The sequence below is a fragment of the Macaca fascicularis genome, chromosome 15, assembly GCF_037993035.2.
Source record: "Macaca fascicularis isolate 582-1 chromosome 15, T2T-MFA8v1.1".
Lineage (NCBI taxonomy): Eukaryota > Metazoa > Chordata > Mammalia > Primates > Cercopithecidae > Macaca > Macaca fascicularis.
Genome location: NC_088389.1, coordinates 2502036 through 2517234, shown reverse-complemented (window position 1 = coordinate 2517234; position 15199 = coordinate 2502036). Strand labels below are relative to the sequence as shown.

The 15199-nt window shown below is 57.1% G+C and overlaps 1 protein-coding gene and 1 pseudogene across 15 annotated transcripts in view; one reads left to right on the top strand and one right to left on the bottom strand.

The window, feature by feature from the left end:
- Positions 1–15199, top strand: part of RABL6 (RAB, member RAS oncogene family like 6) — a 33319-nt gene that overhangs the window by 6700 nt on the left and 11420 nt on the right. For all 15 annotated transcript variants that reach the window (XM_074015980.1, XM_005580389.4, XM_074015975.1 and 12 more), the window contains 3 exons: positions 8489–8623; positions 11804–11851; positions 14545–14597. In XM_074015980.1, the coding sequence (XP_073872081.1) occupies positions 8489–8623; positions 11804–11851; positions 14545–14597 (236 nt within the window). The remainder of the gene's footprint in view (positions 1–8488; positions 8624–11803; positions 11852–14544; positions 14598–15199) is intronic.
- On the bottom strand, positions 48–7817 carry LOC135967569 (uncharacterized; annotated as a pseudogene).

The window sequence follows — 15199 nt, the reverse complement described above, 5'->3', positions numbered from 1 at the left end:
GATCGTGCCGCTGCACTCCAACCTGGGCGAGAGAGTGAGACCCTGTCTCAAAAAAAAAAAAAAAAGACGAGGTTGGTTCTATGCTTTGCACTTTCCACTTTCTGTTTCTTGGCTTCAGAAGCTGCTGTTTGGTCATTCCCTTCGTTTTCCAGGTGCTTCTTTGACAGACACTTCCTCCTCTTCGTCATCTTCATCACTTCATCCTCTCGGTCATCGTCACCCTCGTCCTTGTCCTCATCATCCTCTTCACCTTCATTCTCAGCCATCCTCCTGGCTTTCACAGGAACAGCTTTCGTAGAAGCTTTTCTTTCCCTTGGCTGCTGCTGTCTCCATAACTGCTGCTTCAGAGCCATCTTCCTCAGCATCCTCCTCATCGTCCTCGTTGTCATCCCCTGAGGCAGGGGCACCCGCTGCTGCCTTCACTACTGCTGGTTCAGAGTCATCCTCCTCCTCATCACTGTCTTCCTTCTTGGTGTTCTTGCTGTTGTTTGCCCCCTCAGCTGGGGTGCCCCCTTCTTGCCAGGAGCTGCTGCCAATGCTTTGCCTGGTATGGCTCCCTTCTTGCCAGGTGTGGCGACTGCTCTGCCTGGAGTGACAGTTGCTTTCTTGGTGGGTGTGGCACCTGCAGCCTTTTTGTTGGGGAAACTGCCACCTTCTTGGCTGGGGTTGCAGCAGCCTTCTTGCCTTTCTCCTGAGGTGTGACAGCCTCTTCTCCACAGCCGCCATCTTCTTCATCTTCTGACATTTCCTCATCTTCACTTCCTCCTTCCGCCTCCTTTGGGGGAGCAGCCATTTTCTTGGGGTCACTTTGGTTTTTACCTGCCTCGCCACCAGGTAGTCTGAAGCGGCTGAGGATAGGAAATCTTTGCAGGGTGCAGAGTGGGAGAGGGGCAGGGCGTGGCTGATACCAGCTGCAGCACAGGCTGTCAGGGTGGGGAGGCGGCCGGGACCTTGTAGTGGGCCCCGTAGGAGATGTGCTGGCACCGTGAGAGGGCCGGCTTAGGAGTTAAACCTTCGTGCATCTGAGATAAATCATAAGCTCTTCTTGGTATGGAAATGTAAGAAAATGATTCCATATTTTGCAGGAAACCTGCAGGAAAGTGAAGGAGTCAAATTGAATCAGGGTAAGAAGGGCTCAGGGCCTCAAATAGAGCTCTGTTTTCTGCATAGTAGTTTCTAAAAGAAGCTTAAGACAGAGATCGTGTTCACATCCCATTTAGTAAAAGAGGAGGTTTACCGTGAGGTTAAGTGCAGGGCTTCTTAGCGTTTCTTAGATGAATCCGAAAGGTTTTCCAGGTGAATCACTTAGTCAGCTTATTCCAGCCAACATTTAAGATTCTGAAATTAAGCAGAAAAAAAAGAAAACAAAACCCAAGATCAAGGGACCAGCAGGAGAAAAAAAAGATTCTGAAGTTGATTTGATTTTTTTTTTTTTTTTTTTGGATATAGGGCCTTGCCCTTTCATCTAAACTGGAGTGCAGTGGCGCAGTCTTTTCAATGCAGCCTTCACCCCCCTGGCTCAAGCAATCCTGGTACCTCAGCCTCCCGAGTAGCTGGGACTACAGGTGCACACGACCGTGCCTGGCTGAGTTTTGTAATTTTTGTACAGACAGTGTTTCACCACGTTGCCCAGGCTGGTCTCAAACTCCTGGGCCCAAGCGATCCACCTGCCTTGGCCTCCCAAAGTGCTGGAATGACAGGAGAGAGCCACTTGAACCAGCCTAATTTTTTTCTTTTTGAGACAGAGTCTCGCTCTGTCGCCCAGGCTGGAGTGCAGTGGCCAGATCTCAGCTCGCTGCAAGCTCCGCCTCCCAGGTTCGCGCCATTCTCGTGCCTCAGCCTCTCGAGTAGCTGGGACTACAGGCGCCTGCCACCTCGCCTGGCTAATTTTTTTGTATTTTTAGTAGAGACGGGGTTTCACCGTGTTAATCAGGATGGTCTCGATCTCCTGACCTTATGATCCGCCCACATCGGCCTCCCAAAGTGCTGGGATGACAGGCGTGAGCCACCGCGCCCGGCCCAGCCTAACCTTTTAACTTAAAAGTAGAGGTTAAGCTGGGCATGGTGCCTCACGCCTGTCATCCCAGCACTTTGGGAGGCTGTGGTGAGTGGATCACTTGAGATCAGGAGTCTGAGACCAGTCTGGCTAACATGGCAAAACCCTATCTCTACTAAAAATAATAGAAATTAGCTGGGTGTGGTGAGCACATGCCTGTAATCCCACCTACTCGGGAGGCTGAGGCAGGAGAATTGCTTGAGCCCGGGAGGCGGACATTGCAGTGAGCCGAGATTGCGCCACTGCACTCCAGCCTGGGTGACAGTGAGACTCCGTCTCAAAAAAAAAAAAGGGGGGGGGGATTAATTTTTTAGAATAATTAAGCCAGACTATTTTACTTGTTTTATTTCTGATGTTACAGGATTTCTTGTAATTAGCTTTTTTAAAAAAGAGTTTGTGGCTATATAGTAGATGTGTATATGGGTAATTAGCTTTTAAAAGGAGTAAATTTCATTTCAAGGGAGAGAAAATAAGACACTTCATTCTCAAAATCTGAAGATAATAGAAAACAAATGTATGTTAAAATTGATAACGACGTAAAAGGAAGCAACCTTAAGACTAGTCAAGTCTGATGCCCATAATATGTGCGGTTATTATGTCAATTATAAATTAAACATAGAAAAAACCATGAGTAGACAATTTGTGTTTGAAAAAGAAACAAAGAGAATAAAAACCTCTAGAAATGAAAAACATAGTCATTAATAGTTAAATCAGGCTGGGCGCAGTGGCTCACGCCTGTAATCCCAGCACTTTGGGAGGCCAAGACGGGCAGATCACGAGGTCAGGAGATCGAGACCATCCTGGCTAACACGGTGAAACCCCGTCTCTACTAAAAAATACAAAAAAAAAAAAAAACTAGCCGGGCAATATGGCGAGCGCCTGTAGTCCCAGCTACTCGGGAGGCTGAGGGAGGAGAATGGCGTAAACCTGGGAGGTGGAGCTTGCAGTGAGCTGAGATCTGGCCACTGCGTTCCAGCCTGGGCGGCAGAGCGAGACTCCGTCTCAAAAACAAAAAAAATAAAAAATGAAAACAACAGTTAAATAAGTTGGCAGACAGGAGAAGCAGCACTAACCCAGCTGAAGAGAGGAGGAGCAGTAGTGTCGGGAGGAGATGTACGGCCCTGGGAGGAGGCGATGCCAGCACGTATCCAGTACAAGTTCCAGGAGAAGAGAGCAGGAAAGGAGAAAGGGAAAACTGAGGATTTTCCTGAGTTCATGAAATACAGGAAACTCCAAGAAGTCCAGAGTTTAAAAAACATCCACAGCTAGATACATCATTGGAAATTTTCAAAACATTAAAAAGTAAACATCTTAGATGCAACCAGAACAAAAAGACTTCCCTGAGAGGAACATGTGGTGAACTGGTGACCAGCTCACAGCAAACCTGTGGCTGGGGGGGCCGACGCGGGCTGTGGGGGGCCGACGCGGGCTGAGGGGGGCTGATGCGGGCTGTGGGAGGGCTGATGCGGGCTGAGGTCTCTGCCTGATGAGCACTTCAGAGCAATGTGACTGGCTCCATTTCAGCCGCAGTTTGAGGCTCACTGTGCAAAGGCTCTTGTAGAAATAAATACTGAAGGTTATTCTTCAGAGAGGTGGAGTTGAGCTTGAAAGACAGGAGAGGGATTCAAAAAGCAAAGAGGGGTGGGTGCCGGCTCACACTTCTAATCCCAGCACTGTGGGAGGCCGAGGCAGGTGGATCACTTGAGGTCAGGAGTTTGAGTCCAGCCTGGCCAACATGATGAAACCCTGTCTCTACTGAAAATACAAAAATTAGCCGGGTGTGAGGGCAGGCACCTGTAATCCCAGCTACTCAGGAGGCTGATGCACAAGATTGCTTGAACCCAGGAGGTAGAAGTTGGAATGAGCTGAGACTGCGCCACTGCACTCCAGCCTGGGCAACAGAGCAAGACTCCATCTCAAAAAAAAAAAAAAAAAAAAAAAGCAAAGGTAAACAAACTGGTAAATATGTGGTGAAAATGAAGTACATTTCATTTTCATACATTAACATACATTTGGTGGGCCAGGCGTGGTGGCTCACACCTGTAATCCCAACACTTTGGGAGGCCGAGGTAGGTGGATCATGAGGTCAGGAGTTCAAGACCAGCCTGGCCAACATAGTGAGACCCTATCTCTACTAAAAAAATTACAAAAATTAGCCGGGCGTGGTGGCATGTACCTGTAGGGTCAGGTAATTGAGAGGCTGAGACAGGAGAATTGCCTGAACCCGGGAGGTGGAGGTTGCAGTGAGCCAAGATTGCATCACTGCATTCCACCTTGGGCAACGGAGTAAGACTTCATCTCAAAAGAAAAGAAAAGCAGCATTGGTTATGTTAAATCAGTGGTAATCATTATTTATATAGGGAATAGAAACTACCAGAAATAACACAGCCCAGGGTGAAGCTAGACAGTCAAGGCATTGAAATCTCTATATTAAGAAGAAAGTAAAGAGATGTGTTAACTTCAGACTTTATTGCAGCAGATGTGAGTGTTGAAAATTTAAGGTTACCATTCAAAATGTAGAAACAGGTTGCAAACCTTCCAAATAAATACCAGGCAGAAAGAATACTTTCTGAAAACCACCTTTTCCTGCTTTAATCAAAGGCATAGAAGGCTGGGGGAGGTGCGAGTAAACCAGAGCAGGAACTAAAAATCATAAAATAACATGGCAGCAGCAGTTGTCAGTAAACAGAACTCACCAGCTCAAAAGAATGTGAGATTCGAGGGATTTTTTTCTTTAATTTGGCTATGTGGTGTATAAGAGACACATCCAAAACAATGGTGTTGAAAGTTAGGAGTTGGAAACAAGACACTAGGTAAACCAGACCCTAGGTAAACTAAGAAAGCCGCTCTAGCTATAGTCCTACCTGCCGCAGCTACAGTGATGCTATGCAGAATATACTTCAAGATGAAAGAGAACAGGTAGAAATGTGAAGGGTTACCGCAGACTCACAGAAATTCTCTGGACCTAAAGGCTCAAGGAACGTAGATTAAAGTGGACCATCCTCACTGGTGCCATGGCTTATGCCTGTAATCCCAGCATTTTGGGAGGCTGAGGCAGGAGGATTGCTTGAGCCCAGGAGGTTGAGACCAGCTTGGACAAAAAGCAAGACCCCGTCTCTCTAAGAAAAACATAGTAAAAAAAACTAGGCCTGGCGCAGTGGCTCACACCTGTAATCCTAGCACTTTGGGAGGGCAAGGCAGGCGGATTGCCTGAGCTCAGGAGTTGGAGACCAGCCCGGGCAACATGGTGAATCCCCGGCTCTACTAAAATACAAAAAATTAGGCATGACGGCATGTGCCTGTAGTCCCAGCTACTTGGGAGGCTGAGGCGGGAGAATCACTTGAATCCAGGAGGTGGAGGTTGCAGTGAGCCAAGATCACACCACTGCACTCCAGCCTGTGCGACAGAGTGAGACTCTGTCTTCAAAAAAAAAAAGAAAAAAAAAAACTAACTGGCAGGTGTCTGTAGTCCGAGCTACTTGGGAGGCTAAGGTGGGAGGATCACTTGAGCCCAGGAGATTGAGGCTGCAGTGAGCTAGGATCGTGCCACTGGTCTGGCTCTAGCCTAGGTGACAGCGAGACCCTGTTTGTAAAAACAATACTTTTTTTTTTTTTTTTTTTTTTTTGAGACAGAGTCTTGCTCTCTTGCCCAGGTTGGCATGCAGTGTCATAATCTCAGCTCACTGCAACCTCCACCTCCTGGGGTTAAGCAATTCTCCTGTCTCAGCCTCCCGAGTAGCTGGGATTACAGGTGCCCACCACCATGCCCGGGTAATTTTGTATTTTTAGTAAAGACAGGGTTTCTCCATGTTGGCCAGGCTGGTCTGGAACTCCTGACGTCAAGTGATCGCCCGCCTCGGCCTCCCAAAGTGCTGGGATTAGAGGCGTGAGTCACCACCGTGCCTGGCCAATAATAATTTTTGAAAAGCAAAAATAAAATCAAAGGAAAGTTTAGAAAATAAAGGGAAAATCTCACAGCAAAATGACAGGTAATGATACGAAAAAAAAAAAAAATAGAGGCTGAGTGTGAGTGTTGCAGTATTCAAATAATGTAAATTACGAAAAGAGAAAAATATCAATGGAAATTCAAGGAAAAGTGCGGCCAAAGAAAGACGTCCTTCACTAGATGAACTTCACTAGATAAACTCCGTGCATCCAGATGGTGGAACATTATTTAGTCCTGAAAAGATGTTCTCAAGCCTTGAAGAGGCCTGCAGGAGCCTTAAGTGCGTATCGCTGAGCGAGAGAAATTATTCGGTGCGACCCTAACTCCGACATCCTGGAGAAGCAAAACGGACCAGATGCGTGGAATGAGCTCCCACGTTCATGAGGGCAGGTTTCCGGCAGTGGCATCGGGAGGCTTTGTTCACATGAATCTCTGTGCTTGTCTACCTTGTTTAAGTTCCTTACAAAGAGCATGTGCCAGTTTTACAGAATGAAGGGAGGGGATTTTCTGATGCGTAGGGTGGAGGAGCCAAGATGCCGGGACCCGGGGACGTGAGCGCGTTGGTTCTGGCGGCGGGAAGACGGGCGGTCGCTGGGACGTCTCAGCTCTCCGCGTCGCTAACGCCCCACCCCGGGAAGGACTCGGAGGGGACCACCGCATGTGGACGCACCGGGAAGCAGAGCCCGTGGGCCGCCGCTCAGGCCGTGGGCCTCGGGGCCGCTGGACGGACGTGGATGGCGCCGCCGTTCTCTGGCGGGCCCAGCGAGGCTGTGCATGCGCGGCCCGGGCAGTCCCTGCGAGCCTGGGCTGCTGCTCGTGTGGGGGGCGGCGGCCGCCAGGCTGAGCCTAGAGCTGTGGGCTGCCCCCGGGTTCCTGCCTCGGGACGGAGGAGGGAGGGCGCCGCTGCCGTCTCGCGGGGGCCTGACTCCCTCCCGGCTGCGCTGAGCGCCTGCGGCTCCGCTTGTGGCTGCTGCTCACCACAGGCTGGGCCGCCGGGCTGGGGGCGCTGCGGGCGGCCTCGGTCTCCAGGTCCGCCGCCGGGAGGGAGGGGAACAGGGCCCCGCCTTCGCGGGGTGGGCTTGGCCGGGAGGAGCGCGGAGCCGCCTGGCTGCCCCGGCGTGTGCGGCCGCCGTGGCCGTGAGGGCTCCCGGGTCCCCTCTGGTGGCTTTGTCACAGGGCAGGCCGGCACGTGAAATCTGGCCAGAGGTGTTGCAAGCTGGCACGTTGAGGTACCTAGAATGGGTGAGGAAATGAATAAGCTTCGGGGGAAAAGAAACGATTGTGGAAACGGTGCCTTGAGGCAGGAGGAGGGAACGGGGCCAGGAGAGAGGAGCCGGGTGGGCCACAGGGACAGCCCAGGGCCCCTCGGAGCTCCGAGGCCGGGCGCCCTCTGTGTTGGGAGCGTGGGGTCCCCCTGACAGAAAACCTGGTGGGGAGTTGCGGGAGCGAGAGCGGCCTGCAGACCTGACCGAAGATGCGGGGAGCCGGCGGGAGACCTGAGACGTGGGGAAGTGGGAGGAGCCTGCAGACCTGCTCCTCGGTTTCCTTTGCTCCCCGCCACCGGCTCCCTTCCCGACGTCTTCCCTGGCTCTCCCCTCATGGAAACGCGGAGGACGGCCAGGGCTTCTGCTCTCCCCCATGGCTGCGGTGGGCTCACCGAGACCCGTGTGAGAAGCTCGGGGTCTGCCCAGGTCCGAGGGCAGCTGTCTCATTGCTGGCTGCTGTGTCCACACAGCTTCTCGGTCCTTCTCCATCCTGTTCTTCCAACACCTCCGCAGGCTGTCTGTTCTTAGTCCAGTCGGGTGCCAGGTCCATCCCCCTGTCCACCCATTCTGAGCCACCTCCTGCCTTTGCTAACCTCGCACTCCCCTCCCAGCTGCCCTCCCTCCCCCCCCCCCCCCCCCGTCACATTTTCCAAACAAGCTGGGCAGTGGTCTCTCCAACCCAGCCCCGGAGCAAGGAGGCCCAGGCCCGGGGCTACCCGGCACACACATGTTGTGCGTGAGCTGGGATGCAGGCCCCACGCTCTGCAGAATTGTGCATTGAAGACACCAGGGCTGCAGAAAACTTGGTTAGGAGCAATCCGCGGAAGCCTGGGGTGCTGTGGCGAGCTCCGCAGGCGGCGGCCTCTGACCCTGAGGGTCCCCAGGGGTCCCGGGGTGGGCTCTAGGGCAGAACCATGTCCTCCAAGTAGAAAGCCTGACCCGGGTTGTGGCCTCCAGCAGCCCAGGAGGACCCCTAGCTGCCCCTTGGGCCCCGGTTGCCATCGATGCTCTGTGGACCGCCAGGTGTCCTCCTGATGGGAGAGGTCACCATGGTTCCCACCCATGGTCTTCCTTCCCTGCCTGCGGGTCTCCTGAGTCTGACTCTGGCAAGAAAGATAAACAGGTGGCAGCAGAACCGGCTCTCTTTGTAATTGCTCTTAAATCTGCAACTTGGATTCGGTTCGTTTGATTGGCCTTTTCTTTTACTCTTCGTGCCCGCAGTGAAGATAGTGATCCGGGGAGACAGGAACACGGGCAAGACAGCGCTGTGGCACCGCCTGCAGGGCCGGCCGTTCGTGGAGGAGTACATCCCCACGCAGGAGATCCAGGTCACCAGCATCCACTGGAGCTACAAGAGTGAGTGTGGCGGGCGCCTCGGGGGTTCGGGCTCCAGGCCTCCACTTCCTTGGCCCTGGTTCTTGGGAGATGCGTTCCCCAGAGGGGGTCTCCCCAAAGAGTTCTTGTCTGTGAGGGACCCTGCTTGCGTGGGGGTCCCGGAGTGAACTCTGGGGGCTCTTTTGGGGTGGATCACCCTGCTGCCTGAGTGAGCTTCATGAAGCCCCGCTGAGCTGGGAGGCTTAGCTTGGGACAGCAGTGGCCGCAGGTGAGTGGGCACGCGGGCGCCTGGGGGACTGAAAGGAGGTGTCTTCTGAGGAGCACTCCCGGGCCTGTGCCCTCTTGGAGCACGTGGTGTTTTTTCTTGGGCCCAGCCCCACATCTGCGCCAGCACCAGAAACAGTAATAAGACCTTTGAGCCTTGCTCCTGCGGAAAGTTTGTGTCACTTAAAAGATTCGGTGAGGTGGGCTGGATGGTGGGGTAGACCCCTCCCCAGGGTCTCAGTTGGGTGCTGGTGCCTGGGTAGATGCAGGAAGGTGGGGGAGGTGATAGCTGTGGCGGCTCCAAGGCTCGTGCTGTGGGAGGCAGAGCAGCTGCCCTGTGTGTTCAGAATCCTGACAGTAAAAAGCCTTGGGGCTGTTTTTTTTGTTTGTTGGTCTGTTTTTTGTTTGTTTATTTTTGAGACAATCTCGCTCTGGTGCACAGGCTGCAGTGCAGCGGCAAGATCTCAGCTCACTGGAACTGGGTTCAAGCAATTCTCTGCCTCAGCCTCCTGAGTAGCTGGGATTACAGGCGTCCGCCACCACACCCGGCTAATTTTTTATATTTTTAGTAGAGACGGGTCTCACCATCTTGGCCAGGCTGGCCTTGAACTCTGACCATGTGATTCACCCGCCTTGGGTTCCCAAAGCGCTGGGATTACAGGCATGAGCCATTGCGCTTAGCCAGGGCTGTTTTAAACACCATTCCTTTTCACTGAAAAAAAAAATAAAACCTAGTGGGTTACTAGTGGGAGGCAAAGATGAGTTTCAGCTACCACATGGTGACAGCTGACGCCTGGACTGCTGTGCAGAACAGCCGTGGAGTTGCTGGGCATCTGCTGCTCTCTAGGGCCTGGGAAGGTGGTGCTGGGCTGACAGGACACAGAGCCCACAGGGCCGGCACGCAGAAGCTCTACCTGCCACCGCACTCTCTTCCTGGTTTGGGGTGAGGCTGATGGCAGCGTTTATGCCCCTCTGCTCAGGCGACGTGGATGTGGTTGGTGTGCAGATGCGGTTGGTGTGCAGGTGCCTGGCGGTGTGAGGGGCCTGGGTGTGCCTCCCCTCTGGTTCTCCCTTCCCCTTGGAATCCTTGGGTGGGCGGGAGGCTCCATCCATTGGCTCCCCTAGACCCCAACATGCCCCACAATAGGGCACAGTCGTGGGTGCTCAGGAGGAGCAGGCAGCACCAGCAGGCCCAGCCGTGATGGTGCAGCATGGGGCAGGCCTGGGGCCTGTCAGGTGGCTCCGAAGGGAGGGTATGGCCTCTGCCCTCAAGTGGTTACTTACATCCCACTCCCTCAAAGTGAACCAGAGGCCAGTCACTGGATGCAGAAACAGGGTCAGGAGAAGGTGACACAGGTGGGCCCGTTTGTTCACAGCCGTCAGCAGGAGCCCACCTGCTCTCATGGAGACTATGGGCAAAACAAAGACACCCACCCAGCCAGGAGGGTCACCTTCCAGTATGCTGAGGCCAGGAGGGGCTGTGCCCAGGATCAGGGCCCTGCAGGGAGGGACCCAGGTTTGGGGCCAGGGAGGGAGGGGGCCGTGCCCAGGATCAGGGCCCCGGAGGGAGGGAGCCGTGCTCAGGATCGGGGCCCAGGAGGGAGGGGGCCGTGCCCAGGATCAGGGCCGGGGAGAGAGGGGCCATGCCCAGGATCAGGGCCCGGGAGGGAGGGGGCCGTGCCCAGGATCGGGGCCGAGGAGTGAGGGGGTTGTGCCCAGGATCGGGGCCCAGGAGGGAGGGGGTCGTGCCAAGGATCAGGGCCGGGGAGAGAGGGGCCATGCCCAGGATCAGGGCCCGGGAGGGAGGGGGCCGTGCCCAGGATCGGGGCCGAGGAGTGAGGGGGTTGTGCCCAGGATCGGGGCCCAGGAGGGAGGGGGCCGTGCCAAGGATCAGGGCCGGGGAGAGAGGGGCCATGCCCAGGATCAGGGCCGGGGAGAGAGGGGCCATGCCCAGGATCAGGGCCTGGGAGGGAGGGGGCCATGCCCAGGATTGGGGCCAGGGAGGGAGGAAGCCGTGCCCAGGATCGGGGCCGAGGAGTGAGGGGGTCTGAGGGGGTCATGCCCAGGATCGGGACCGAGGAGTGAGGGGGTCGTGCTCAGGATCGGGGCCAGGGAGGGAGGGGGCCGTGCCCAGGATCAGGGCCGGGGAGAGAGGGGCCATGCCCAGGATCGGGGCCGAGGAGTGAGGGGGTCGTGCCCAGGATCGGGACCGAGGAGTGAGGGGGTCATGCCCAGGATCGGGGACGGAGGGGGCCGTGCCCAGGATCGGGGCCCGGGAGGGAGGGGACCATGCTCAGGATCGGGGCCCGGGAGGGAGGGGCCATGCCCAGGATCGGGGCCGAGGAGGTAGGGAGCCGTGCCCAGGATCGGGGCCCAGGAGGGAGGGGCCGTGCCCAGGATCGGGGCCCAGGAGGGAGGGGCCGTGCCCAGGATTGAGGAGGGAGGGGGCCGTGCCCAGGATCGGGGCCGAGGACATAGGGAGTCGTGCCCAGGATCGGGGCCCAGGAGGGAGGGGCCATGCCCAGGATCGGGGCCCAGGAGGGAGGGGCCGTGCCCAGGATCGGGGCCCTGGAGGGAGGGGCCGTGCCCAGGATCGGGGCCCGGGAGGGAGGGGCCGTGCCCAGGATCGGGGCCTGGGAGGGAGGGGCCGTGCCCAGGATCAGGGCCGAGGAGATAGGGAGCCATGCCCGGGACTGGGGCTGTGGAGGGAGATACTGTGCGTTCGGTTTGTCGCTGAAGCTGTGTCTGAGCGGAGGCCTGAAGGAGCCGCTCCCTGTGTGGTCATCTTGAGGGAGCACATCCTGGGTTTCTGGACACTCGGAAGTCCTGGTGGGAGCTGGTGCCTGCGGCGCACAGACAACCACACCAGCCTGACCGCTTTGTGCCACCCTGGGAACTTCATATTGGGCACTAATCTTAGGATTCTCCCTGTTTCAGCCACGGATGACATCGTGAAGGTTGAAGTCTGGGATGTGGTGGACAAAGGTGAGGCGTCTGTGTTCTGTGTCTGCTTCTCTCTGGGACTGTGTGCTCTGTGCAGAGAGGCTTCCTTTCTTTCCCCCGGTGCCCACGCATCACCCACTGTCCTCGTGGATGGTGCCCAGGGTCTTGCTGCTCTGCTCCCCTCCACATCCAGTGGTGACCCCGCGGCACAGCACAGCCCTCCTGTGGCGCCACATGCTTTGCTGCTTTAGTTAGCATCCCTCCCGCCTCTGAGTGACGGCATGCACGGCGGTGGCAGGTGCGGCCGGGGGTGTGCTTTGAGCCCCAAGGCCTGGGGTGCTATTTTGGGAGCCCTCCTGCACTGCCTGGCAGAGCGATCCAGCACCAGGTGGCCCCATGCCCACAGCCGAGGACCCAGCTCCTGCGCTCCGGAGACAGGCTGTCTAGAGGGATGTGTTCCCGCCAGGGATCCCCAGCCACACAGACCCGCGCTCTGGGGGCCATGGGAGGGCTGCAGCAGCCCCCGGGGTGTCCTCGACATCGTTGGTCTCCTCCTCAGCCACAAGGTCACAAGTTCCTCTAAGTCCTCAGAGTGGAGCTCACGGCCCTCCCCGGAATCGTGGTCTGTGGGCATGTGTGGTGTGTGCGGGGCTGGCCACATGCACGCCCCAGCCTCGCAGGCCTGGCTGTGGCCTCGTTACGAGGTTCTGCTGGAAAGGCGGTCGCGGTCTCTGTGTGATGGTGTCTGTTTGGATGGCGCATGCTCCCCTTCCTCCACCTGTGTTTTGTTGGGGTGGGTTTGGCCATGGGGGTTCAGAGACGGGTTCTCATGCAGTTCCTGCAGGGGTGCTGGGCCCCTGCGGCTCCCACCATGCTGCGCTGGACTCTGTGTGGCCCATGCTGACCTGGTGTTCCAGATGCTGTGTCTGCAGAGCTCTGCGTGGTCTCTGGCGTTAGAGGTGGCCACCCACTGCCCCGTCATTGTCCCCGTCCGCACTGTGAGGGGAAGCTATTAGATCTGCCTGTGGCCCCCAGGTGTCTCAGGCGGGGCTGCCCTGACTCGCATCCTGGGATGCTTCCCCCATCCGGGGCAGGGTCCCTTCCGGAGCTGCAGAGATTTCCTGTGCCTCCCTCCAGCTCTGGCTCCGTGGCTGTGGCCCCCTGGCTTTGCCCATGTGTGGAGCGGGCACAGGCTTCCCGTAGACAGGGGTTCGTATCTGGGCACTGTGATGGGTGTGGTCTCCATGGCTTAGGATGGGACCCCCTCCTGGTGGCCTGTCGTGCCTGGGGCTGCCGTGGAGGCCTTTGGGTGCAGAGGCCGCCCGGCCCAGTGCTGGGCTTCCTCTGGGGTTGCATGTGTACCCTTGCATCACCTGTTAGCACCCACCGGGGAGTCTCACTCAGCCTAAACCAGGGCCCCTCGGGAGGGAAAGGTCCCCCCAGCTCCATGACGGGGCCTGGCATGCCTTCCACTGCCACCCTGACTCCGTGCCCACTGTGCAAGGTGTGAGCACCGCCCACAGCAGCCGGGGCGGCCAGTGGGGAGCGCAGTGGAGGGTGCTGAGGCCTCATGGTCACCTGGTGAGTTCTCGAGGGGAAGGGGAAGGTGAGGCCATCAGGCTCAGCGGGGGCTGCACGGGGCAGGCTGCCCGGAGGGAGGCTGAATGGAGGATGGAGGAGCCTCAAGGTGAGCCGACATCCCTCACCTCCGCCTGGACAGCCAGGGCCCGGCTCCCCTCCAGCTCTGCCTGCTCTCCCCAGAGCAGATCCGACCGGCCTCAGTGGCTAGCCCAGGGGGGTGCTGGTTAGGCTGTGGGCATCCTTCCTGGGTACAGGCCCCAGACAGCCAGCAGTGCTGTGCTGAGCCCTTTGTGGCTGGACTAGGCAGGCTCCTCTGGGCTGGTTCTGTCTCCTGTACCTGTGAGGGAGGGGCTGACCCCCCTACCGGGTCACATCGTGGTGAGCAGTTCAGAAACAAACTGTGGAATAAAGTGGAGGTGGCGTTTTAAACACATGAGCCCCATCTGTTCTTAGGGGTTTTGTTTGTTGTCCCAGTCCTTGACTTCAAGACTGGGATCCCCAGAGTTCCCAGGATGGTCTGGAGCCCTTTCTCCTCAGGTCAGCATTGTGGAGATAGAGGGAGGGGCCATGGCCCCTCACTGGTCAGGAGAGCCATGGTGACCTTGATGGCAGAGGCTCAGGGGGACCCAGACCGTGGACACCACACAGCTGCCCTTCTGCCTCCCCAGGCCTCTTCAGGGCTGGGATCCCTGCCCTCCTCTCCTTTTCTCCCGTGTTGGTTGTTGCCTTGAGAATCTGTGCGCTCATCTCCCTACTTTCACCCCAGGGGGAGCCCCTCACTTTCCCACCATATCCCTTGTACTTCCTCCCGCCCTGGACTTGGGGGAGCTGGGGAGGGGCCCTTCCTTCAGCAGCAAACCCTCCTGGTGCAGGGCTGTGGGCCATCCCACCGCAGCCTGTCCAGCAGCTGCTGAGCCATGGGCCCCATCTAGCACCTTCTGTCCATGCCCAGCCCAGCCCTGCCCCCAAAGCCGACAGCAGGGCCTTGCCCAGGTCCCGCTGCTCCAGAGTTCGTGGGTGCCCGCACTGCAGGCTGCTTGGGGTGGTGGAGCAGGGCACCTGCCAGAGCTGGGGGCTGAGTGGCCAAGGGGGACCCATGCTCCTCCTGTGGCCCAGGGATTCCACCTCGTAATTTTTGTTTGTTTTTAAATAAGGAAAATGCAAAAAGCGAGGCGACGGCTTAAAGATGGAGAACGACCCCCAGGAGGTGAGTGTCCGGTGCACAGCGGGTAGCAGTGGCTCAGTGCCCTGGGGTGCGTGAGCCGGTGCCCAACACTTCACACGCCTTTGACCCCAAGCACCCCAGTTATGCTGTGGCCACGGGGGCCGCTGGGCTTCCCACCTGCTCCGCAAACCCCACACTGCCATGGCTGCATTTGGGGGTGGCTGGTGGCTGGCTCACCTGTACTAGACATTGTGTTGGACTGACCCCCTACTGGCATTTGAGTGATCTGAGAAGTATTTAAGTGAATTCGCCAAACTTTTATCCCAGTCACAGTGGGCTCGGCCCTTCAAAGCACAGGACACATCTTGCAGTGGTGGCTGTGGGCGTGTTTCTCTCCCTGGAGCCACCTGGGGCCAACCCAACCTGAGCCTGACGCACCCGGGGCCTCGCACCCTCCGTGCAGTGCATCCCACTCCCTTTAGAGCATGGGGTGGAGTGACTCTGCCCACAGCACTGCAGCCAGCCCTGTTTGTGGGCACTGGAAGCTTCCGGAATGTACATCTAGCCGAGGGCGGCTGGTAGTCCGGCGCCTGCCTCTATTTTCGAGTGGTGGTTTGGTCATCCGTGAGGCCTGGGGCAGACAC